A 26,651-nucleotide genomic window follows, 5' to 3' on the forward strand; every position below is an offset into this window, starting at 1 on the left:
CAGAGGTTTGGGTTAGTTTGGGCGTTGTTTTTAGATTTCCTTTAAAAAATTTTTGCACTGTAATTTTTTTTTTGGTTGAAAGAAAAAATCCAGTTCAAAAAAGAAACCTCAATATTAAAAAAAGGCCTAAAACACGCCAAAAATAAGCCAAAATCCCAACCTCTGCTTGGAGAGTACATTCCAATTTGTCTCTGCCCAACTTACGCAAAGTGTTGACTGTCACGTTGCCATATTTTCAACATTGTTCGTCATAATATAATGATATCAAGGAGCCAATAAAACACTGCTTTGTTGTCTTGTGGCCATAATGGATTGTTAGTCACAACAAGATTCACAAACATCCAATCAAAACCTACCTTTCTACGCGAAAAAACATCGTGGCCAAAATCTTTCTGCCAAACTCGCCAGGAACTTGTTTGTCGTCGGTTTACTTCCGGGTCACAGCACATGCACGCCCCCATGCGGAAAAATTGTGAACTGCTCTCATTCTTCATTAGCCGGAGAGGCATACATGTAGAACACATTCATATATGGTCAGACAGGAGTCTAAATCCCTCCTGCTATAAAATTGCAACATGATGCTTGCGGCTTGATTGATTGATGTAACCCAACAGTAGTTACCATGGTGACAGACGTCTGGTTCAGGTCATTGACCTTTATACCAAACATATGTGTTTGGAACAGAAGAAACAGAGCAAAAACAATGTTTTCCTTCGGTAAACATACACTGTTTTATACAGGTCATATAATGTTATGCATACATACTCTCTCATTCTCTCCCATAGCTTAGTCAGCCGTTGGGGCAGCATATACTGTATACTACTAGTACTTCTGAATATTACTTCACGTGCTACCAGAGCCTTGTGACTATATTTTGACTTACTATATATATATTCTCTGCTCATGGCAGAAGGTATTTAACGCCAATCACATCATACACTTTAATCTACTTCGTCTTTGTGAAGGTTTTTGCTTTCTGTTATATTTCTTAGTATCAGTACCTGGTAAAGCTAGAAATTGTGTTTTCACGAACTGCGTTGCACATCTACAATGTACACTAGATCGTATATGGTCGTATTCGAAGTCAACTGACGAACTAATATGCAAGAAGTCCTTCAGAATTTAAGACAGAACGTTGTTGGTATGGCCCTAGTGATAGCTAGAACTGAAATGCCATCTGTGTTGAATCACTGTCACTGGGCACACTATGTAGTAATAAAGCTACTAAAGCTTCATTTATTCATTCACTTTTTGTCACACAAGAAAACAAGCTGCTAGGGGGACAAAACCCACACCACTTATTCCTGACAGGAAAAGCTATCTGTCACCAAAAATCCAAGACCATAGCATGTTCAGGACAAAAGATACAAAAACCGGAAGTTCTGCTGCAGTACCAAGGTCATCCACCAGGAGGCCCATATTTGCCCTTGACCTTCGTCTTCCTAAGACTTACCAGCATACCAAATATCCTCACAATCCATAAAGGCGTTCTGAAGTTATGCTGACTACAATGTGTGGAAACACAAACACACACACAAACACACATGCACACACGCAGACACACCAAAAACAATACTTCCATTTTTCATGGAGGTAACAATACTTCAGACACAAACACATGGGCCTTCAACAGCATAAAAGTATTTTTTTAATAAGCTTGAAGTACATGTAACAGTTAGACGTGCTAGAATATACTTACATGGTCCTGGACCTTACTTTCCAACTTCCATTGTTCTTACATTTCATGAACACATTCACTTGTAAGGCCACACCAATTTAATTTGTTGGTTCTCGGATTGACCTCTTCATTTTTTCTGATTTGCCAAAAAAAAGGGTTCTGAATCAACTAAAAAATGCTCATATTTTGCCCCCAACAGTTGAGGAAAGTCCTTTTCCTCCTAGTTGTTACAGTTATTCCATCTACCAATGCAGTGGTTTGATTAAATGTTTAAAATTCAATGTTTAGATATTAACCCAGCCTTTTGTGTTGACTTCATGGCTCCTATCGTAGCATTTGAGGCTATAATACCTGTTTTTATTTTGATTTTTTTCCGCCCTGTCACTTCATATTTTTTTCAGAACAAATCCGAGAACCAACAAATTAAATTGGTGTGGCCTAAACTCTACTGTTACATGAATGCTTGTAGTATAAGTAGAACGGTTTTCTCAACATTTGTACATGTACATCTGTGTGGCCAAGTCACCTACTACAATGTAGCTTCAACAAGTTTCTTTACACACTTCTACCAAATCTATAGATACTTAAAACAAAACTGGAATGGATATTAACATATTAGAAACTGTCAGCTATACACTGGCTTTTTTTATCAGTACTGAAAAAGACAGGTAAATGTTATCTGAACACACTACAGCAACCGAAATACCTACAACTTGAGTCTCCAGTTCAGTGATATGTGAACAGAAAATGAACGTAGATACACTTTATATCATATTTTCCAGTCAACAGTGAAATATAAACTGAGCAGAGTTATGTTCAGTTATCGTTCAGTGAGTTGTCAGTAAAAGTAAAGTCTATGTTTCTGTACAAGGGTTAAGGCAGCTCATCGGTAGAACGTACAAAATGTCTGGCGCCTGCACAAAACTCGGATTCCCCACCATTTCTGTTGGATGTTTGGTCAGCATTGCATTGGTATTTTGCCCGTTGCAAACCATATCTTTTTCCGATACAAGATTTGAAAACTATAGAAGGGATGTCATCCTTAAATACGCGAACACGGCCTTAAAGGCATCCAGTGCAGTTTTTAGGGCTTGGAAACCCAATTTTCAGAGTCAATATTCTAGTCACTTATCTACATACTGAGTTGAAACCACACTACCCCAATGTATATTGACCTTCATGGAGCAAAAATACCCAAAATTCTGAAGGAAAATGGTTACTGGAAGGGACCTGGGCTGATTTTTAGGGTACCACCCAGAAAATAAAGGACTCATCTTGGGGCTTGTTTCTGCAGTTTTAAATACCCAAAGTATGAAATACTGATAGAAATGTGCTAATGTGAAGCAGTATGTGTCAATATCACAAAGATTGCCTTATTCATCAGAATATTTCCTATTTTGCTGCTCTGAAATCGCATTGGATGCCTTTAAACAAGACGTTCTGCCAAAGTGCTGTTCAGAATACATGCAGGTTTTTGTGCAGACACAGTACGTTCTGCTGATGTGCTGGCTGAGACTGTAGTTAAGCCATGCTTCACGTCTGTTCAGGTGTTCCGTACTCCACCACATATTTGGTGTAGTGGCAGTTCTCCATTGCCTGTGGTCGGCTGGAGGTCTGACAGGGCACCAGGCCGTCCACACGCCCCAACAACCAGTCCTACAGGAACAACAACAACAACAACAGTCAGAGATGGCAGACTTCACCCCAAACATGTCACATAAAAAGTACCTCTTCCTCTGCCAATAAAATGTAACTAAGGCTACAGCAAGTACTTTTTATGGATGACATATGGAAGAAATTTTGTTGCCTTCTGACAGTGGTCAACATGCCGAAAATGGGCAAAGATGTCTGTTGCCATGCCGGAAGGTGGATGGCAGATAACTATGAAGAGAGGAGACAAAAAATGGTCTGATTTAATGTTTTGTTTTTTACTTTAATGCAGTGATATGTGATGCTGGCTGTGTATATGTGATGTTCCCACTGAATCAAAACCATTTGTACGATGATTGAGTCAAAATTTTAAAATGTAGGAACCTTGTTTTATTCGGCCTGTCTTGTTTTTTTTCTTCACCCGCTCGCATTAGATTTGGAGACTGCGTAGGATGTCATCCATAAAATTTACTTCCTGTGGCCTTAGATGATGTTTTTTCTTGTAATACTGTGAGAGAAAACCAGTACTGTGTACTAGTGGTTGGAGAAGAATAGAGCTGTACCCTGACCTGTGTCTGAGCCTCCTCAGCTGGACTAACATGTTCCTTCTGCCAGTTGTTCCACCAGTGGGAAAATCTCTTGTGCATGACCCTGAACACCTGTCTGTGGGACTGGACAACACACAGGGAACATGGTCAGTACAATGTACATGTGCTTACCATCTGTGTCCATAGTGCTGTGTACAATGTACCTAAACCCACATTTAGGTTCAGGTCCAGATTCAAGTCCAGAGGTTCAGGTTCAGTTCCGGACTCGTAAGTCCAGACCTAAACCGATGGCATATACAAAATTGCATGTTGGCAACTTTGGCCACATAACATGGAGGCCGACACTTGACGATGCCCGATGGCAATGTTTTCTTCATTTTGCAGCACAGATTTTGCAATCTATGGAAGGTTTTAGGTGGTTTAAAAAGAAAAGGGGTATGTGACATGTTTTTTTTTGGTAATAAGTCCAGAATCAGTTCTTGACTTTTTTTTTTTTTTGGACTTGAACCTAAACATTTTTACAAGTTTGGAACCGGTCAAGCAAACCGGTACACAGCACTATGCATCCAGTCAAACAGTCAAACATTGTCTTGTCAACACTTCTGCATAAGAAGCTACAATGTACATGTATACAATTTACGGCAATTCTTGAATCCTTGATGTTGGTTCAATTTTTGCATTTTTCTAAGGTAAATTATTAAATTCATGACATTAGAAAGACATCCACGGTATGACTGCTGTACTACAAACTCATTTCAGCTGCAAATTCAAAACACGGCTGACCTTACTTTTCCCACCACGAAATAAAGTCACCCCAAAAGCAAATGACTACATAAGAAAATGTGTGTATTTCATCAAAATCAACCAGGACTAATAAAAAGTCAAATCCAGTAAAACTAGTACCATGTTATGTTGTAGAATGTAGTATAAGGTTAGACGTAGATATAGTCTCACATACCACTGTATTTTCTTTCTTATGTTGTTTGTAACTGCAATTAGCCCTCGGGCATGTATTTGCAAACTTTCTGTATACTAAAATTTGCATGGAGGTCAGAGAAAATTTGATGAAGAGAGCTCACCTCTCTGGCTCGTCTGATAGCAGTACGACGGTACATGTAGTCCTCAGAGTTGACCACGTAAACCATCTTGTAGGAATTCAGGTTGAACTTGCACTCCATGTTAGCTTTCACCTATGAAGAACATAGGAATCAAGGAAAATGTATTGCATCCATATACTATATAATAATAAAAGTATATTAGGTTTTACCACAAGTGAAATTTAGAAAAGCAAGGACAAAGCATATCTTTACCAACTAGCTTTCCCTAGGCAATATTGTGTGTATGTAACTTGTACGTTAGGGTTAGATAGCAGCCACTAACAGAATACGGGAGTGTTATGTGTGCATGTATGGTTGTATTGTCTCTATGCTTGTACGACCAGTGACCATTAACGGACAACAATTGTATATTATACACTCTGTATATAAGCTGTACACATGGAGTGCTTGCGTTAAATAGTGGCCACTAATTGAGTGTGTGTTGTGTTGTGTGTGTGTGTGTGTGTATTGGTGTCCTTATGGCATTGCCTATGTATGTGTACACACATATCTCACCTCCACCCCTCCCAGTGGGTTCTCCCACTTCCCCACATCCTCTCCTGTCCCCTCCTGTTCTGCATGTTGTCTCTGGGTCTGACGGATGTTTCTGTAAACACAACAACACTCAGGTTATAACAAAACTGTCACATTTACCTTTTTCTTATTCAAAAACCTTGGAAAACCTCTTTTCTGCTATGTATCAGGTCCACAACAGAGGGGTTGCCAAAAGTGAGCAAAATTTTCATTATATTTTCAACCTGAAGACAATATTATAAAATAGTCTCTTTCCAACATACTGAATCCAAACACACTCACAGACACATCCACCGATCGCCTAACATGTACACACACCCACAGTACTTACAGGGCTCAAAATTAAAGGTGGTCCAGAGGCCACAGACCACTAAAATTTAGGCTGGGACAATTAAAAAGACACTTTTGGGACAACAGAAAAATAATCAACATCAGAATGTCAGCCCTTCTTTTGTTTATCAGGCACACGTCCCGGCTTTTGGATCCAGAAAATCCCCCCAAATTTCCTGTCTACTCTGCAATTATAGTGTGACTGAGAGTAAGCGTAAGTAAAAAAAAACAGGTTGGGACTGTTTATTCTCACTTTGGGACAATTGACATTTATTTTTGGGACAGTGCTGGGACAATAGGAAGAAAAGTTAATTTTGAGGCCTGACTTACCCACCCACATGTACCCATATCTAAACCCACAAACACCCATACCAACCCTTATACACCAATATAACACACCGACCAACACACTGACCTGGGTAGGAAGACTGGTTTCTTGGACATCTGTTGTCTCAGGTCTGGTGCGACCGGGGTCTCATTATTCACATACTTATCCACATAGTCTGACCACTTCTACAGAACAACAGGAACAACATGGGAGAGTCAAAATACATGGAAGTGTCCAGGCAACAACTGCTTCAAATAGCAGTGGTAGAAATAATTTTAGTTCAGTGTTCTGCAATATTGCAGAATGTCAATTTTTTTTCAATTTGGAAATACTTTCTGCAAATACACATTTAAAAGTCCTGATCTAAACCCATGGCACATAAAAATTTGTATGTTGGCAAACATTTGAAAAAGAAATTAAATTGCTTGATATTATAGAGTCAGTAGTAAACACAAAAGTTCTTTAACACCATTGAACCCCTGGCCTGATTTTTTCTGTCTGCAAAATTGCAGGTTGTTTAATTTTCTCTCTGCAATACTGAAAATGTCTCTGCAAAATGCAGACTGCAGGTGGGTATTTCTAACACTGAATAGGTTTACCTTTATGTTAACTTTACGCTTATGATAATATTGTTTGATTGCCAATACATGTATATCAACCAAATAGTATTACTACACATCAAAACTCTAAAAAAAAAGAAACTGAAAGAAAAATAACCCTGAAAGCCCTACCTAACAGTAAGAACTTTTTTCTTTTAAAAATGTCATAACTACATGTAGATATACAACTACATTTGTTCTGTGTTTAAAGTTAAAATTTCTATTCAACAACACAAAAAGTTATCTTACCTAGAGCTTTCGACCAGTCACTCTGGTCTTCCTCAGTAGACTGACCCAGTGAGGCCCAGTGTTGACGTTACACTTCAGAGAAGCCACGTGACAAGCTTCACTGGGTCAGTCTACTGAGGAAGATCAGAGTGACTAGTCAAAAGCTCTAGGTGAGAGAATTTTTTGAAGTTTGAAAGCTAAACATGTAACTACCAACACAGGTGAACTTTCATGATAGTACATTTGTTTTGCTTTGTCTAATTTCTGCTGGTTACAGTTCTGTACCTCCACTTCCACAGGGTCATCTGACTGGTCTCCTTCTGTGTCCAGTAGCTCCAGGGTCAGCTTGTGTGCTGAAGGCATCTACACAAACAGAAGAACATAGCAATCAAAGATAGCACTTAACTCATACTGCTTTGTGACCAATTTCACTCACACAAAAGTGACAGTGAAGATATATGGCAATGCTGCATTGTAAATATCAGGAATCAAAGATACACACTCAAATACATGTAAGTACAGCTGTGTACCTAAACAAAGTACAAGTACAGGTTTAGGTACTGGTCTGAACCTATACCTGTACACATGTACCTTATGAATTCAACAAATTAGTATGTTCTGCTAACTTCTTCAATAACAATAGAAACATTAATGAACTTGAGCTAAGGGAAAGTCTTTGTTTATGGAGAATTCTCAGACAAAACATGTGCAACACTTAGTAAGATGTTTTAGTTTTCATCCCAAACATTTTTTCCTAGGCCCTAGAACACTGAAGCGTAGGAAAAAAATGTATTTCCTATTTCAGTCCTGAAAAAATTAGGGTAGGTAGGGATTATCTTTTTTTTTTCTTTTTTTTAAATTAGACTTTGGTGCTCTCAAAGTCTAATTAGTGATCCAACTTATACAATACAGTTTAACGAAGTAAAACATGCATGAGTACACTTCTATTTTCAATGTCAAAGTTGGAAAACTGATAGTACAACATTTCATCACTCAGGTGTGAGATCATGGAGCTAGAAATGGTCGATGTGCTTGAAAAATATGTCTCTTGAAGGGGCCCACCAAAAAAAGGGCAAGGGTCGGCAATTTTTTCTAGGGTTGGTCGGGAAGCAGGAAACACAACATTTTTTCCCTATGGCTGGGTGGGAGCTACGTGTATGTACGTACATAGACGATCCTGAAGAGGTTTTCGTCAGCAACGATCTGCTCGGCTTTGTGCTGATAGGCCAGCTCCACCTGCCCCGTGTTGGCGGTGTCCGCAGACGGCTGCAGGCCACCTGTCCGCACCTCCTGCAGGTGCAGGTCTGTCAGCTGCAGACACACCTCGTCTGACGCCAGGTGCTGCAGCTGTAAAATAAGACAAGCCTTCAAATTACAGAAAAACATTTTGTGGTTGACTGTAGACTACAGGTGCAGGTCTGTCAACTGAAGACACACCTCGTCTGATGCCAGGTGCTGCAGCTGGGGAGCAAGGCAGGTGTAACATTCTTAACGTTCCAGAAAAACATTTTGCGGTTAACTGTAGACTATGGCCAGGGTTTGCAATGCTTTTTTTTCTGCAGGTAAGTGCGGGTAACATTGAAATTACTGCAGCTAGGGAACTAGGCATGTCCAAACTTTTATTCACTTCATTGCTATCAATTGTTATTATTAAGTTTGTTAACTCAAATGTTGATTCAGCTATGTGTTGCTATTTCAATTTCATAGTTACTTGCTCGTTTGTTTTTGTTAAGTTGTGGGGATGGCCTTGGATTATACCAAATTGGTATTTTTGGCCTTCCCCCAGCACACTCTTTTTGTGTCTTTTGCTCTGTATTGCTTTTTATCATTTATGTCATATAGAGATGTAAAGAATATAATACAACAATGAAATTTTACTATACTTTAACTATTCTATTGCCATCAAGTAATCAGAGTTGCCGTATGTTAAATGTTACCTGTCTGACAACATTCTGGATGAGTTTGTTCATAATATAGTGAAGGTGACATAGACATGACTGTTACCTATTTAATGTTAAATCTTTCGATCCAAAGTTCTCTCAGCTAGAGCTTTCGACCAGTCACTCTGGTCTTCCTCAGTAGACTGACCCAGTGAGGCTTATCACGTGGCTTCTTTGAAGAGTGACTGGTCGAAAGCTCTAGGTGAGAGAACTTTTTTGTGTTGGATCAAAAGTTTTAACTCTAAACATGTACAAAAATGTAATTACCAACACAGATGAACTTTCATGATAGTATGACTTTTACCTGTCTAACAATATTCTGGATGAGTTTGTCCATAGTGAAGGTGATGTAGGCATGGATGCCGAACATTTCTCTCAGTTGGTCCTCGTACTGTGTAGGCTCCAGGTTTCCATCCAGCAAGTTTCTCACCATCTCCAGAAACACAGGGTAGTACTCCTCAGGGTCTATGTCAGCTGAAGGCCAAACAACATATGATTATAAATGGTTTTTATTGTCCAAACAGTACCCGTGCAGTCGCAGCCTTACGGCTGAATTGATGCAGGGTATCACACAATAATCAATACAAATCACAACAATTACAACATTCAAATAATACAAATGATACACACAGTCGCAAGGGTCTGTGCGGCTGCCATTCGGCGCCACAAGATGACCTCAATACGACTTTCCCCAACCGAAGTTAGGTACCCATTCACACCTGGGTGGAGTGAGGAAATTCGTGTAAAGTGCCTTTCCCAAGGGCACAACGTCGGGGCGCATGTTCAGACATGTACCGGGTACGACTCGGAATTGAACCCGGGTCTACCGGTTCACAGTCTATTGTTCTAACCACTACACCACCCGACGAGATTAAAGCTGTAACCTAACTTGAGCACATGTATAGCTTACACTACAGTTATTTCCCAAGTGCATGTATACAACAAAGGAAAATATAACAACCTGTATTACATTGAAATACTATTTATTTGTTATCTACCTACAACACTGAACTTTGTCAGAACTTTTACTTACACTGAAGATTTGCAAATACTTTAGCCATTGCTCTTGCCCTACTAGAAGACAACTTAAAGTATATGTATGATGAAAGTTTATTAAAGAAATTGTGTTTCTTGAAACCCAGACTGATTCTCACTCTAATTCTGTGCCTTAAGTCTAGAAACTTTTTACCTCCATGAAAAATGAAGGTATTGTTTTTGGCGTGTCTAATTTGCATGTATTATGTTAAAATGTACATGTAGTTTGCATAATTAATAAGGACAAAAAAAACACATATTTAATGGAGGTACGAGATCTTCGAATTCTTGTTCTTCAAGAGGTGCACCCACAGAAAGTGGACCATGTGCAAGTATAGTCAGAACTGTGGTGTACTTTTAATATTGTGAAAGTAAAATGTCTCTTACATGATGCCTTGAGGCGCAGGGCGACGGCGGTAGACTCGTGTCGGCGGTTCCCCCGTCCCTCCTGCTCGGCGATGAGCATGGCCTGTTTGTACACCTTCAACAGCCGCTCACACAGGATGTGGTGCAGCCGCAGGAACAGGTACCAGTTGTTGTTTCCCAGCAGCAGCGAGCAGCCGTCCTGAACAAACAAACAAACAAACAAACAATCAGTAGCCGCTCGATGCAATGCAGCCGCAGGAACAGGTACCAGTTGTTGTTTCCCAGCAATAACGAACAGCCATCCTGTACAACAAACAAACAAACAAACAAACAATCAGTAGCCGCTCGATGCAATGCAGCCGCAGGAACAGGTACCAGTTGTTGTTTCCCAGCAGCAACGAGCAGCCGTCCTGAACAAACAAACAAACAATCAGTAGCCGCTCACACAGGATGTGGTGCAGCCGCAGGAACAGGTACCAGTTGTTGTTTCCCAGCAGCAGTGAGCAGCCTTCCTGTAAACAAACAAACAAACAAACAATCAGTAGCCGCTCACACAGCCGCAGGAACAGGTACCAGTTGTTGTTTCCCAGCAGCAACGAACAGCCGTCCTGAACAAACAAACAAACAAACAATCAGCAGCCGCAGGAACAGGTACCAGTTGTTGTTTCCCAGCAGTAACGAACAGCCGTCCTAGGCAAAGAGTTTTATTTAATGGTAAGAAGAGCAGTTTCCCCATGCTTGACAAAAGACAACAAATCCAGGGTTCGAAATACCCACTCCCGTCTTGCGAGTCATATTTTCTGTGAGACTTACTAGTATTGGACATGCCTGGTGCGCGAATTATCAATTGTTTTTGCATACAAAGCGACCTATTTAAAGTTTACAGTGGCCCAGCTTACAGCTTCTGAAATAAACTGAGTCCTGCCTTGGCCAGGATACTTTTACGGTTTGCTTTCTAAAATAAAACAGCTTGTGTTGATGGCAACCTGAAATATTGATGGGCAACCTAGCTTTTGGTTTCGGTTTTCCAGTGGGCAACATGAAAAAATATAGTACATGTATTTCGCCTGGGTGGCAGCCAGAGACAGCCTGGAGGATCATATGCAGAGGCACTACGTCCCCTGGAGGGGCATGCGGAGCTGAGTGAGTGATTTCAAAACCCTGTACGTGCTTGCTACTAACTGGTCAGCCATTAGAAACAATGTATTCCAGGTATGTTTGCAAGGAATTTTGGATCCTATACAGGTCTTCTTTGGCGTAATACCAAGGAAGATGATTGTGTGTGTGTCTTACCGGGTCCAGTCCCCTGAGAGGAGGTTTGGTCCCCAGACCAGGCAGTGTTGGTGGACTGATGATGGCCTGCTTCAGGGCAGCCAGGTTCCTACAGGCTTCTGCCTCTCCATCTAAAGTACAGGAGAAAAGATGTTACTTTTACAAACAAGGCAATCAGAAATGGCAGACTTTCAATGGTTAACACCCCCTGGAGGAATTCAAAAGAACTACACTGCAGAAATTAGACACACACACACATACACAAACACACACACGTACACACACACATACACATACATTGTACACACTGTGTACACACAAGGAAACACACATACACGTACGCACAGGGAGACACAGACAACACACCCATACACAAATCCACACACACACACACACACACACACACACACACACACAGGCAGACAAAGACCCACAAAGACTCATACTGACAAGACAAGACATTTTCTAACTCCTGCTCACCGTCATCTCTGTCCTCCATCTCATCATCACTGAGTTTTCCTCGCGGCAGGTAGAAGAAATCCGGCAGGAACTGGTACAACAGCCACTTGATCTTCTGTTTATCCTGAGGGGATAGAATTGGACATCTGTTATCATTTAGCAAAGAGCAGGGCAAACATCTTTTATTATAAATGATGTAAGGCCATACCAATTTAATTTGTTGGTTCCCTGATTTGCCTCTTCATTTTTTTCTGATTTGCAAAAAAAAAAAAAATTCTAGTTCTGAATCAACTCAAAAATGCTCATATTTTGCCCTCAATAGTTGAGGAAAGTCCATTTCTTCCTAGTTGTTACTGTAACAGTTTTTCGATCTATCAATACAGTGGTTTGATTAAAAGTTCCAAATTCATTGTTTAAATTTTAACCCTGCCTTTTGTGTTGACTTCATGGCTCCTATCATAGCACTTGGGGCTATAATAGGATGCCTGTTTTTATCTTTATTTTTTGTGCCTTGTCGCTTCATATTTTTTCTGAAAAATCTGAGAACCAATAAATTAAATTGGTGTGGCCTTATGAAAATAATGTGCTTGCTGCCAATGTTTTGCAGAACATGTGACCGACCTCTTTGTGGATGCTTGTCTGGCGTTTCATGTGGTACACCACCAGTCCGGCTGCATCGTCCATGATGCCCGTGTCCTGGTACGTCAGCACGATGTGTGGTCCGCTCACGTCACCCGCGCCCTCCGCTGCCGCCTCCTGTCTCTGTCAGGATCGACAAACACGTTTGTGTCAGTTTACCGTTTACCGTTAGTTTAAAGATGGAAGGGATGGCATTACATGTACACTACATGTAGAAAGGTATCATTTTCAAAGCAAATGCATAATGTTTACCTTCGCATATGGTCTGCTCTGTTAATTCTTACTCAAACACATTCATATATATGGTGAGACAGGAGTCTAAATCCCTCCTGTTATAAAATTGCAACATGATGTAACCCAACACTAGTTACCATGGTGAGAGATGTCTGGTTTAGGTCATTGACCTTATTTGATTGGGGAAGAAGAAGAGGAAACGTAGCAAAAACAATATCGGTACTTACATAAAAAGGTACTGCCAAAAAAAGAGGTTGCCAAAAATAACTACAGTTATTGAAAATAACAATTTAATACATCCAGAGCCTTTGTAAAATGGTTTTAACTACACAAACCTCGTCAAAGATGGTTTCGATCTCGTTGAGGAAGCTCTTGGAACGGAGTGCCTTGGAGTCAGTCTGTTTAAAGTTGATGCCCTGGTGGTCCAGGCTCTTCAGGTAGTACTTCTCATTCTGTTCACGCCAGATCTTGTCAAACCCTCGCTTGGCTTCCCTCCACTCCTCTTCTTTCGCTTTCAGCCTAAAAACAGAAGGTAAAATTTCAGTGGGAATCAAACCAGCGACCTCTTGATCTTTGTCTGCTAAACCACTCAGTTTTCAACACAAATTATTGAATGAGAAGGGTTTGGTATGCTTATTTCATACATCAAGGAAGAAATGTCAAAACAGTTTTCAAAGAAGCTTTTAAACCTTTAGCTCTTTGGCTGCCAATTCACTATTATATTGGTTATGGGGTTAGGCAACTACTAAGTACCTAATACCAGCCCAGAAGAGAACAAGAAATAGCCATGCCTTCAAGTACCCGAGTTATCAAGATTGAGGTGCTCAAGAATTCATTCTTTCCTAGAACTATCGCAGAGTAGAACTTGCTGTCACCAAGTACAGTAGGGGCATTGTCATTAGATAGCTTTAAACAATGTCTAGTGTTAGATGTTCAAGGGTTAGGTGTAACAAGTTGATTGGTGTAATGTAGCTAGTTGCCGCTGCGCCGCGTGCCTGCAAAGCCGGTGTGTTATGCCGAAGGGCAGTTGTACCATCTATACAGATACAGAAGCTGGTGTGTTACGCTGAAGGGCGGTTATACCGGCTATACAGATACTCAATGGTGCAAAGACTAATTCTTGCAAGCAATGGCTACCAAATGCACAATAACATGGTAATAATGTAATGTTCTGACCTGCGCAGCACCAAAGGCACAGCGACAGCTGGGTTCTTCCTCAGTCCCTCAATGATATCCGGTGCTTTGTCTCCATATATTCTGTACAAGACAATATTTGTATTCCATGAGTACACAGGAATGGTCAATAATTTTCTGATGAAGCAAATTCAGATACTTCAGTGTAAACCACTTAATGTTTGCGGCAGCAAAAGTTCATGGTCTGAGAAAAATGGACATGTTTGCAGAACTATATGTTGGCAGGGGGAAAGAAAGTCGGCAAATTTTTTCTTCACAGTAATGATGGTAGTTCATGGTACAGAAGTAACAGCAAAAACGGTGAATACAAAGGTACCGCAAAACAAATAGTGATTTACAGTAAGCTACATTTTACCTCCAAATTTACAAGAAGCTTATGTATACAGCAATGCAGCTTGGCTACAGTTCCTGTCAGACTGCAACGTTCGAATAACAATGGTGGGGTCGTGTGGCGTAGCGGTAACATCTTCGGCCCGGAACCAAGAGGTCCCAGGTTTGAAACCCACCTGGTCACCGATCTTGTGCCCTTGGGAAAGGCACTTAACATGACTTTCCTCACTTCACTCAGGTGCAAATGAGTAGCTTCGGTTAGGGACGTCCCTCGGATAGGACATTAAATGGAGGTCCCGTGTTTGGGGAGAGCCACACCCAACGCACGTTAAAGAACCCACCACACCTTTCGAAAAAGAGTAGGGGCATGCCCCGGTGTGCGATGGTCCAAATACTTATCTGATTATTCACTACGGACTCCAGGCAGAGTAGTGGGAAATTCACACTAATGGAGATCCTAAAAAACAAACAAACAAACAAACAATGAAAACAGACCAGCTGTCATGGTTACCTCTGAATGGCTTTCCGATGGATGACCTCCGATGTTCCCCCCAGACAGGAGTCCAGGCGGAACTTGGCGGCCTCCTCTGACGACATCCGGGACAACTTCTTCTGAACAGCCTCCAGAACTCGGATGGTCGACAGGTTGGTTTCCAACACAACATCCAACTGGGGAGGGGGGCAGGTCATGTCAGTCATGTCCTCCTCATTCCATATAGACTACTGGTACTTCATCTACTACTTCCTTTGCAATTTTTAAGTCTTCTAATTTATAAACAGTGCGACCAGTATAACTTACTTCACCATCATTGATATCCAGCTAGGGGCAGCTCATCATCAGTCATGTCCTCCTCATTTAACATAGACTACAGGTACTTTCTTTACTACTTTCTCTGTCTTATGAACAGTGTGAACAATATCTGTATCTGTATAGCCGGTATAACTGCCTTTCGGATTACACACCAGCTAACTTACTTAACCATCATTGACATCTGGCCTGGGCTATATATTTCACCTGTTAACATCAGTCAATACTAGACATTGCCTGAGGTCGGAAAGAAGTCAGCCTTAACAGTCACAATTTTTTAAAAATCTGAACACACGAAACAGTAACACAATTTACCTCATATCTCTCGTCCTCACACCTATAGATGTGTTCCTCATACTGGGTTTTGCGGGAAGTCACGAACGTCGAGTCTTCAGACCAGGAGGGGAAGGAGACCCACGTGTCGTTTAACACCTGAAATGAAAGGTGATTATTAACTGTGTATAATCCCCCTCACCAACCTCATATACTACTTTTAATTTTGTGACAATGTGAAAATGAAAGGATTATTTACTGTGTATAATCCACCTCACCAATCTGATATACACGGCTCCACCCTATACTACTTTTAATTTTGTGACAATGTGAAAAGGTTCCTGTATCAACATTTAACAGTCTAAAGTAAAGCCTGCCTCACCCACTTGATGTACCTAGCTCTGCCCTATACTACTATCAATTTTGGAACACTGTGAAAATCAAAGATGTTCCTGTATCTTTGAGATTGCAGTTGAGATAGATTATAAACATTTAACTGTCTATAATCTGCCTCACCCACTTGATATACACAGCTCTGCCCCTACTACTCTCAATTTACTGGAACACTGTGAAAATCAAAGAGTTTCCAGTACAGTTGTAACTGCAGTTGAGACAACAATAGCAGCAACAATATGATTATGTCTGTACCTGTTCACTGTAAAGAAGCAAAACATGAAAACCATGGACTTAAAAATACTGGAAATATTTCCAAATATACGGTACCTGTTTGCAGAGCACAGTTCTGCCACTGCATTTGGGTTGTGTGAAGGATTTGGGCAAAGCACGATAACTCGAGCCAAGCCGCTTGCATGAGGAATAATCTGCAATATAACCAAATTAGTAAGTTTCCTAATTGCCATGTGATAACAAGAGCTGGACAGCGAACAGTATGTTTTTCTTTACTACTCAATCAGATCTTATCAAATCATTGGTGGTATTCAAAGATTTGAATTTCCCCACAAGGCTCCAAAAGCTACTGTTATCCATTCATACTTGGTGCCAGCTTGTTTTAATAAAGAATTTTAAAAACATTACTGCAAATATTCTGGATAACAAAATCTTTACAAGCATGTTATTGACATTTATTGGCACATTTTATCACATTATTTAATATTTCTAGCACAAAAACAACTGGTATCATGGTTCCCTAATTTTTGGGTGGTACCAATAAATACATGGTTAGCTGGATCCTAACACACCGGAATCTTGCAATCTTACAGGGAGTACCTTTAAATAGAAACACCCACCTAATCACATTATTTAATATTTCTAGCACAAAAACAACTGGTATCATGCTTCCTAATTTTTGGGTGGCACCAATAAATACATGGCTAGCTGGATCTTTACACATCTGATTCTTACAGTGAGTACCTTTAAATAGAAACACAGACCTAATCACATTATTTAATATTTCTAGCACAAAAACAACTGGTATCATGGTCCCCTAATTTTTGGTGGAACCAATAAATACATGGTTAGCTGGATCTAAACACACCTGAATCTTACAGGGAGTACCTTTAAATAGAAACACCCACATAATCACATTATTTAATATTTCTACCACAAAAACAACTGGTATCATGGTCCCCTAATTTTGGGTGGTACCAATAAATACATGGTTGGCTGAATCTTAACACATCTGAATCTTAGAGTGAGTGCCTTTAAATAGAAACAGCCACCTCATCACATTATTTAATATTTCTAGCACAAAAACAACTGGTATCATGGTCCCCTAATTTTTGGGTGGTACCAATAAATACATGGTTAGCTAGATTTAAACACACCTGAATCTTACAGGGAGAACCTTTAAATAGAAACACCCACCTAATCACATTATTTAATATTTCGAGCACAAAAACAACTGGTATCATGGTCCCCTAATTTTGGGGTGGTACCAATAAATACACGGTTACCTGGATCTTAACACATCTGAATCTTACAGTGAGTGCCTTTAATTAGAAACACCCACCTATCTCCATGTGCTTGCCCTCTGACCCCTTCTCACTCTTCATAGGAAGGGCTTCAATACGGTCAGACTCCTGGTAGCCAAGGAACTGCTTAAACCAGTTGAAGAGCTCCGGAAATTTTCTGGAAGGAAATTTTTATTCATCTTCTTAGAAAGATCTGGGAAAAACAGTGGGTGTGCAATACATGATACCATGATCATAGAATTATGGATACACAAATTTTAGAACAAGGTCTATATACTGGTATGAAAACATTTGTGACATGATTTTTTTTTACTTCAGCAAAACATTGAAGAATGTTGTTTTTATAACCAACCAAGCAACCAACCAATCAAATCACTGCTTGACGGCATGGGGCAACATGATTGGCTGTTAAATTTGCTACACAAAGAGACTATCTGATTGGCTAAAAGCTGGCTGGTGCTAACTACCCCAAAAAGTAGGTTGGCAGGCCTGCTTGGCAGGATTGAGTCTGTGCAAGAATTACACCATACAGTAGCGCACCCTGGTGGAGAGGACGAAAACTGCAGGATGCAGGTAACCTACCCGAGGAAAGGTGTTACGAGCTGCACCAGCTCTGCTCTGGAGATGACTTCCTGGTTGAACAGGACCAGACACCGAAGGAAGTTCTCATACACATCCTGACTGTGGAGGGCCTTCCTCACCTACAAAATAATACAAGAATTCTTACATCCATTCTCAAGAACTAGTAGCTGCGACTTTACAACAAATCATGTCTTTCCAAAAATTGACAAGTCTAATGTTACTCCTTACGGTGGCATTAAAACAAGGAAAATGCAGTCCCAAACGTGACTCTCTATCCCCCCTTGTATCTCTTCTTGGCAAGATTATGGATTATTGGCAAGACACACTTAGGCCACACTAATTTAATTTGTTGGTTCTCGAATTTTTTCAGAAAATATATGAAGCAATAGGGCCATAAAAAATTAAAATAAAAACAGATCTAGGCATCCTATTATACTAGCCCCAAATACTATGATTGGAACCACAAAGTCAACACAAAAGGCTGAGTTAATATCTAAACAAAGAATTTAAAACTTTTAATCAAACCACTGCATTGATAGTTGGAAAAACTGTAACAACTAGAAAGAAAAGGACTTTCCTCAACTGTTGGGAATATGAGCATTTTTTTAGTTGATTCAGAACCAGAATCTTTTTCTTTTCATTTTTGCAAGTCAGAAAAAAAGAAGAGACGAATCCGAGAACCAACAAATTAAAATGGTGTGGCCTTACCTTATCAAAGAAGGCAAACTCTGTGAGTGTTCCATGTTTCCCTGCCTCAGCCAGGGAGATGTCTTTCAGTCCTGTCTTCATCTTTTTGGGTGGTACGGAGCCCATGGGCCCGCCAGGCCGTCGCACATGGTTTCCCCTCTGGGCCTTACTGAAGCTGCTCTGTTTCTTGACGGTGGAACCGTGGTCGTTTCTGACTTGTGCCTCCCTCTGTTGAACCTCGCGTTGTTGCGCAGCCTTTAAAACAAAACACGGCTTCATGTTTTGGTGGTGAAATAAACAAACTTTAACAAAAAAACAAGGCAATCATCAGTGTTCTAGCCAGGATTTTTTCATAGCATAGGTGTCAGGTATAGAAGAGCAACTTTCCTTGCGCAAAGCATTGAGCCGAAAACTTTTGAAACTCATATTCATAACCCCCTGAGACACTATTTCTTGTTTCATGTGGAACAGATTTTGTGAAGTTAAGGTTTTCCCTTTTCTGCAGCTTCATTCTAAAGCTATAGTTTCATTTTTTTTGCAAAATTTATGAAGGTTCTCCCTCCCAAAACACCCCTATGCTGCTTGAAACTTAGCATAGGGGCCAAAATTATAGTATAGGGGGTCAAAATCATAGTATAGGGGGCCCCCAGTCTGGTAAAAAGGCCTGGTTAGAACACTGATCACAGATAGCACAAAAAAACTCTGTGTTTACGTTGATATTTTTGTTGTTGCTGTGGACAGATTTTAATATACATGTACTTGTATAATGCTTTATCATTTTAACGCTGATGATCTTTTAAATGAATTGTTCCTCATATAAATGTACTGCAAAATCAGCCGAATTTAGTCTTGATGACTACACAAAGTTGATTGTACAATAAAGTTTGAAGTTTCAAGTTAAACCCATCTACTGGCAGATAGTACTGCTCCCTCTAGCAGAACATATATAAACTGCATTGCAGAAACAAACACAAAGACAGCCAAGCATACAAAAACCCACTACTTTACTTGCAAAGGCCATGTTGATTTGATTATATGGATGACATCCTCCGGGAACCCCAAAACTGATGCAAGGGTGCGAATAAAAAAAAGTTTGGCAAAAAAAATGTTTCCTTCACTATGAAATCTATGTGGTCATAAAGGTTGAATAAATGACTAAACACACATAATATGGTATGGAAAATAATAATAGGCTCTTCATTTTAATTTCTTCACATTTTCTTTCTTTCCTGAATTGATTTCGGTATTCTATGATATTAGTATCGTTTTCCAATACTTTTTTGCAACATACGACATATACTTAAACAGTATGGTTGAAAACTTTTTTTTTGGAAATAGACGAAAATTCATGCAAGCACGGATGTCATCCATATAATCAAATCAACATGGCCTAAGACATGAAACGCAATCTCATTGTATCAGTTTTTAATATACTTTATGTATGCAAATCTCTTTATTATGGCTTACTACACTACCACTTATAGCTGCTGTTTCATCATGATAATTTGTCTTCATCACAACATTATAGAATCACGTATTCTACATTTTACCTATATTTGTATCTCTTTATTTATTTATTCCTCAAGGCATACTGTGACAATATACATCCCGAAAAAACTGGTGCTCAAATGCAAAATCATACTACACTACTTTCTACATTCGAATCTAGGTAAGAACATGGTAGAAAATGTCCACTTACAAACTGAGCAGCACTTACAAACTGAGCTGCTGCCGCATTGGCATCAGGAAGGAACTGGCCAAATTCAGCCAGCAGGTCTTCCTGGTTCTGGAACAGTTTAGCTACCTGAGCGTATACTTCAGCCTCAGTTAGGGTAGGGGCAGTGGCATAGCCCTGGAAAAAATTATCAAGATAAATCAACAATAGAAAATCATCAAGGTAAAGTAGTCAAATATCAGCGTTATCAACCAAGAATTGAGGTGTTCAAAAACTTGTATTTCCCCAGAACTATCGTAGACTGGAACTCGTTGCCACCAAGCACAGTTGGGGCATCGTCACTAGAAAGCTTTAAACAACTCCTGTAATTAAATGTGAAAAGATTGAGTATAACAAGTCGTTCGGTGTTATATAAAAAAAAAATTCTCCACCCTCAGGGCTCGAAATTCATTTTTGGGAATAGGTGCACTGGTGCACTCAACCTAAAAAAATTAGGTGCACAAAAAAATTTTTGGGTGCACCATATGAAACAAAAACTAATTACAGATCTTACTGCTCCTCTTCTGAGCTTGAATCTGAAATGGGGGCTAACTTACAAGAAAGATTTCATTATTTTTCTGACACTCGTATGCCAAGAATATCCTGCATACTGTTACACACTTGATATGTACAAAAATACCTACAAAAATATTTGGGTGCACTGGTGCAACCACAGAAAAAAATTGGATGCACAGCTCCAATTTTGGGTGCACTAAGGTGCACATGCACCCAGTATTTCGAGCCCTGACCCTAGACCCCCAAAAAACTCACCTCTTTGATGTTTCTCTGCTCCTTCTGGTAAGTGTGGAGTATCTCCAGGAAGGCCTTGTAGATGTCAGGCTGGCCCTGGAACCGGTTCTGAGGTAACAAAAATGTCATCAAGAAGACATCAATTATATTGATATTAAAACAAAATACAATACTGACTTGAAGTTACATTTTATGTATCCAAGAAATTTGCTTGGAAATTTGTATGATGCAATCATTCAATGAGTAGGAATAGTAGTGTAAACTTTTCCAAACAGTCAAAACCAACAAAATCTGGTCTGTGTAGACAGGCGGTCACTATAGACAGGAGTCTTATTGTCTTATAATAATGGGGGAAAATGATACTACAGAATCCCACCAAAAAGTGGTCACATCGGCCAGGTGGTCCATATGTACTAGAGGTGGTCACTTGTACAGGTATTGACTTTCCAGGTGGTCCTTATGTAGAGGTGGTCACTTCAACAGGTTTTGACTGACAAGGTGGTCCTTAAGTAGAGATGGTGACTTGTAGGTTTGACTGTACAGACTTTGTTGTTGTTTACCTTGATTTTGTTGACATAGTTGATAGCATGGTTGAACTCCACAGGTTGGCTGCCCTGTGTGTTAGGTGATGAGCTGAGCTGGGGTGTGGGCACCATGGCTGCTCCTGTACTGGTCTGCTGTACTGGGGGGAACGATGCCTGGCTCTGGCTGGGGGGCTGCTGCTGAGTTGGCTAAAAAAAACACAGAAGAAAATTTGTGACATGTCAAAACATGAGACACAGAAAAAAAGGAAGTTGTGCTACACAGTACCATGCAAAGCTTCCAGGGAGCTGGAACAATAACGAAGTACAAAATTTCATAGCAATCCATTCATAGCTTCTTGAGTTATGCTGTTCCACTACATAATACAACCATGCTACCAAAAACATAACTGCCTTACACTGATGGTTAGACATCAAGATAGAACATTATATAATATTATACTTGATTGTAAAAGCAATTAGCATATTATACTTGATTGTAAAAGCAATTAGCCTTCGGGCATGATTTTGCAACAAAAAAAAGTTATAATATTAGCGTATAACCTTCCTATCAAATGTAACCTATATCAGAATCCATCTTTTTAATCATAGTGTCTGCAGCGAGCTCAAGTGAACTGATTGTATTACATTTCTACTTCTATGCCTTTATTTTTTGTTCTCCTGGCTCTAAAAGTACTTTTTAAAAACTTTACTTATGGTTCGCCACAAAACAAGGCTCATGAGAGCCACTCAAATGCTTTGGGTTACTGTACAGGCAGTCAGGACAGATATTTGTTGACCTTAGACTTGAAAAGATTGAGTTTATAGCCATGTGGGAAACAATCACAGGGTAGCTTATTCCATAGTGATGTTATGCTAGGAAAGAAGGTTTCAGCGTGCAACTTCCTCCTAAGAGGTGGTGTACAGAGGAAGAAAGGGTGATTTGCTTCAGTGGAAGAGGCAAGACGTATCCTTGCTGAGAATGTTCGAAGTGGGGGCACTAAGTAGTAATGTTGTTTCAAACCCTGTTTTTGACAAAACAGTGCCATACCGAATGCTGCACGGGTTGTTGCTGAGTCATGACGGGAGTTTGCGGGCGCGGGATGCCGGCGTGCGTCAGTGTCGTGTTCCCCCCCGGGCTGCTCACGCTCACTTGTCCGTCTGACGTCTGAACCTCGATCTTGTACCCCGGCGGCAGGAAGGTGTTGAACCCCACGATCAGGTCAGGATGGCCCTTAAACAGGTTGGACACTCGGTTGATCACACCGGGGGTGTCAATACTGAAAGAAAATGGGAAGATGGTCAGGGCTAGAAACCCCCATGTGCAATGTGCAAAATGCACATGATTTTCAAGATTTGCACTTAAAACAGTATTTTGAATGTGCAAGTTTGCACATAGAGTAGGAGGGGGAGGGGGGCGCATTGCAGGCAAACAAGCAAAAATTAAGTGACTCTTTTTTGCACAACCAAGTCTTTTATTCAGCCAACGTTTCAGTGACCGTCTGTCACCTTCCTCAGGGCAATTCTGACTGGTTCACATTGCATTGCAGCACAGGTGCCGCTGCTACAGATGCATTCCCAAATGTACAATATTTACATACCTACACATGAGTGATTGGATTACAGGGAAATGTATCTACAATGCATTCCAAAATGTGCGAAAGTTGTGTATATATATATATATACATAAATTATAACATAATGGCGGTCAATTATTTAAAAGCACGAAGTAAACAGAAAACTAGTTACAGAAACCTAGGACAGAAAACTAGGAACAGAATCCACAAAGTGGTGCGTTACACCTAAAAAGGAGGTTTACCGGTTATGCGAAACAAACAAGTCCATTCCTTACCTCTGTGACTTGAACTCCTTCATGATGTCCAGGAAGTCGTTGTAGACTTGCGGCTGGTTGCCGAACTGCAGTTTGACCTGGTCCAGGTAGGACAGCGCGTCCTCTACCTTCAGCCGCTGGAACTGCTGCTGCTGCTGCTGGTGTTGCTGCTGCTGTTGCTGTTGTTGCTGACCCACTAGGGCTACATGTGCCTGGAAAATACATAAAGGAGAATCAGACATAGCAAGGCTCGAAATTAAAGGTGTCCCGATGGCCACTGACCACTAAAATTTAGGCCTGGACAACTCAAATGACACTTTGGGACATTTTGGGGACAATAGAACAATAATCAACATCAGAACATCAGCCCTTCTTTTGTTTACCAGGTTTGGTTATGGTTCCTTACCTGTGTGTGTGCATGTGCCTAGTGTAACCATCCTTACCTGTGTGTGTGCATGTGCCTGGTGTAGGCCCTGTTGCTGATGTGCCTGTTGTTGTGCCTGGTGAGGCGTGGCGTGGACCACCGCTGGGTGAGAATGGTGAGTTGCAGCTCCGGACTGGCTCACTGATGCAACCCTGGGGACAAAAACGTACTATGGGTTCCAGAAACATATAGCAGCAAGAAATATGTCAAAATTTGGTGGCTATTTGTTGAAAACGATGCTTGGAAATAGATACAGAAAGGAAACGATAAAAATTTTGAGGTTAGACTTAGAGCTACTGTAAATCTTGAAATGTTAACAGTGGCTTTCATGTCGTAACTCTAATAATTATCAAAGTGTAAACATGCGTTTAGTAATTCTACTGTATGAGGGAACTTGAAACTCTAAACCCTCCTTCCCCCTACTGCAAAAATAAAAGCATTTACAGTTCATCACCTCAGACTGAGGGTTCACAAATGAAAGACCATCCCCAAACAAAGTTCCAGCGAAAAATCTTGAGATGCACAGAGCAAGGAATTGTCCAGAGTAGATATTCATTGATTTAGACTTAGATTTTGATATATTAATGACAGTAATTTTAGGTTTACTTGCTTCAAGCTCCAGGTAGAAAATGCTTGTATAGTTACGTGAATAGGACAATATTAATATTTTTTTGGTGGTGCCCCTAGATTTTTGCTGGTGCGCCCAATGGACCTTTCCGGATCGAACACTTCGAAACCCCCTGTTCTATTTCGAACACCTCGGTCAAAATCAGCGCGGGAAATCTAAGCGTAGCACCGGTGAAATTTAATTTGTGACATCAGCAATTTCAAGTTAACCAAAGACGTTTTGTTAAACAGTTAGTCTGGAGACCTGGAGAGAGGCACCAAGACAAGAGACAACATCTAGCAGAAAAATAGACGTAATGCAAGGACAACAACAACAACAACAAACCGACTCACTGATATCCCTGTACAGCAGGATACTGTAGACTGCCCGGCATGTTCTCCCCTCCAGCGGTAGGCAGGTCGTACACAGACGCGTGGGCAGGGGCCGGGGCCAGGATTCGCGGGTGCTGGTACCCCGCCGTGCCCTGTTCCATACGCCGCCCGGGAAATACCGGCTCCCCTTGTTCCTCCAGGTGTCGTTTCATGGTTACTGGTTGGACACCAGCGCTGGGGGCAAAATTAATGAGTGAATGAAAGAAAGACCTATATTGTGCGTTTATGCTCTTACAAGCTAAGTACAGGTCATGAATGAGGGCCTGCATGGGGGGGTCCCGACAACGCTCTACACTAAATTTTGAGAGCTGGCTACGTATTACGCTGAATTCAGGAATCCTCTCGATTACGCTTTACGTTAAATTCCAAGTGGCTACAACATATTACGTTGAATTAAAACGGGGAATGCACTCTATGCAAAATGCGCCGATTACGCTCTACGTTGAATTAGAACGGCCCGTCTACGCTCTACATAGGATTAAAATGACCGATTGCGCTCTACGGAAAAGGGCATGTGGGCCCCCATGAATTAACAGGGAAAAGAAAATTATACAGCAAAAACATTAAACCATACATACTAATGTGATCTACTATTTACATGTTCAACTTCTTCTAGCTTCTTGAGGCAGTTGTAGATGTATGAACATATGGAGCTAATGATACATGGTTTAATAGCAACACTAAATTTGGAGACACATGTAACATTGTCATAAAGAAAACAGTGTCATTTGCATGGCGGCCATCTTGATTTTTCTGCCGATTCAATTTTTTTGCAAACAACCAGGATTTTACTGTACCTGAGCCCTTGAACAGTGCAATACAGGGTGAAACATAACATACGTGTGGAGGAAACATCGTAGAATAGAATTGATTCTGTTTTCGTTGAGCATAAAATTGTAATTTTAGTGGTTCGTCTAAGTCAGTCCCGTTCCGCCCCCCTCCCCACTCTCTTTCAAAAACAAACCTTCACTGCTTGGGTGACTGTTAGAAAATAGCTCGTACGCGATCAGTTTTCATTAAAACAAATTATATAGGACCTTGAAGTTTTACCTGAATCGGTTTTATCTGTGGTAATGTTTATGGTAGAAAGATCGGTGCAGTGTGGAGTCTACGCGCCAAAACAAAAATCCACACAAAACAACAACTATCATGGCTGATATATTTTTCTTCGGCGAAGTGCATGAATTTACCACTGTATCTTGTGTGCTAGAAGTATTTAAATCACATATACTGGCCCAAAGAGTTCTAAAGTCTGATCGTTGAAGCCTTGTTGGAGATCGGCGCTCGTAAAAACGATTTTGTGCGTTTATTTTGATGACGCCACTTCGAGAGTTCAGCCGGCGGAGGCCGACATCCCCCCTCCCCCTTGATGTTTACCCAGATTATCATACGCGTAACTCCCGAAATCTACAAAATTCATCAGAAATATTCAGACGTAGTTGATGCTTAAGAATCTTGATTTTGACTCCTGGTAAGTAACTCACCTCGAAAGGGATGGATGTTAAAGATGCAGGTCAGATGCCTTCTTCCTCACTCCGGCATTGCGCCCTGCATTCAAAACAAACCTGGTAATGACGCTGATCATGTGACAATTTTTGGCAACGCCACTAGAGCGGTATAGCAACAAAAGTTAATTTTCTTTAACCATCGCATTTCCTAAAGCTATCGTA

The 26,651-nt window shown here is 40.6% G+C and overlaps 1 protein-coding gene across 3 annotated transcripts; it reads right to left on the reverse strand.

Annotated features, from left to right (window-relative positions):
* Window positions 1-3,118: 3,118 nt before the first annotated feature.
* Window positions 3,119-26,563, reverse strand: LOC109468707 (paired amphipathic helix protein Sin3a-like). Of its 3 annotated transcripts, none has more exons than XM_019767023.1 (28): window positions 26,466-26,563; window positions 24,943-25,155; window positions 24,002-24,134; window positions 23,580-23,770; window positions 22,779-23,007; window positions 21,767-21,937; window positions 21,228-21,314; window positions 20,460-20,594; window positions 18,764-18,997; window positions 18,056-18,174; window positions 17,512-17,630; window positions 16,266-16,363; window positions 15,585-15,701; window positions 14,973-15,130; window positions 14,114-14,194; window positions 13,273-13,456; window positions 12,686-12,826; window positions 12,086-12,188; window positions 11,627-11,736; window positions 10,355-10,532; window positions 9,237-9,406; window positions 8,160-8,339; window positions 7,278-7,355; window positions 6,253-6,350; window positions 5,490-5,580; window positions 4,956-5,066; window positions 3,898-3,999; window positions 3,119-3,334 (listed from the first exon to the last, which is right to left on the reverse strand). In XM_019767023.1, exons 2-28 carry the CDS (start codon window positions 25,131-25,133, stop codon window positions 3,212-3,214), a joined length of 3,732 nt encoding a protein of 1,243 aa, XP_019622582.1. In that variant the 5' UTR covers window positions 25,134-25,155; window positions 26,466-26,563; the 3' UTR covers window positions 3,119-3,211. The 3 variants fall into 3 exon arrangements, with proteins under 3 accessions (XP_019622582.1, XP_019622580.1, XP_019622581.1); XM_019767021.1 differs by having other exon boundaries at window positions 20,442-20,594; XM_019767022.1 differs by having other exon boundaries at window positions 18,056-18,169; window positions 18,759-18,997; window positions 20,442-20,594.
* Window positions 26,564-26,651: the final 88 nt, after the last annotated feature.

This window comes from Branchiostoma belcheri, unplaced genomic scaffold, assembly GCF_001625305.1.
Source record: "Branchiostoma belcheri isolate BF01 breed outbred unplaced genomic scaffold, Haploidv18h27 scaffold2, whole genome shotgun sequence".
NCBI classification, from domain to species: Eukaryota; Metazoa; Chordata; class Leptocardii; order Amphioxiformes; family Branchiostomatidae; genus Branchiostoma; species Branchiostoma belcheri.

Coding starts and splice junctions, on each gene's coding strand:
- LOC109468707 (XM_019767021.1), bottom strand. CDS start 25,133: ATGAAACGACACCTGGAGGAACAAGGGGAGCCGGTATTTCCCGGGCGG. Junction 5,581..6,252: donor AAACCAGTCTTCCTACCCAG/GTCAGTGTGTTG, acceptor TTGTGTTTACAG/AAACATCCGTCAGACCCAGA. Junction 5,067..5,489: donor ACCCACTGGGAGGGGTGGAG/GTGAGATATGTG, acceptor TGTTCTTCATAG/GTGAAAGCTAACATGGAGTG.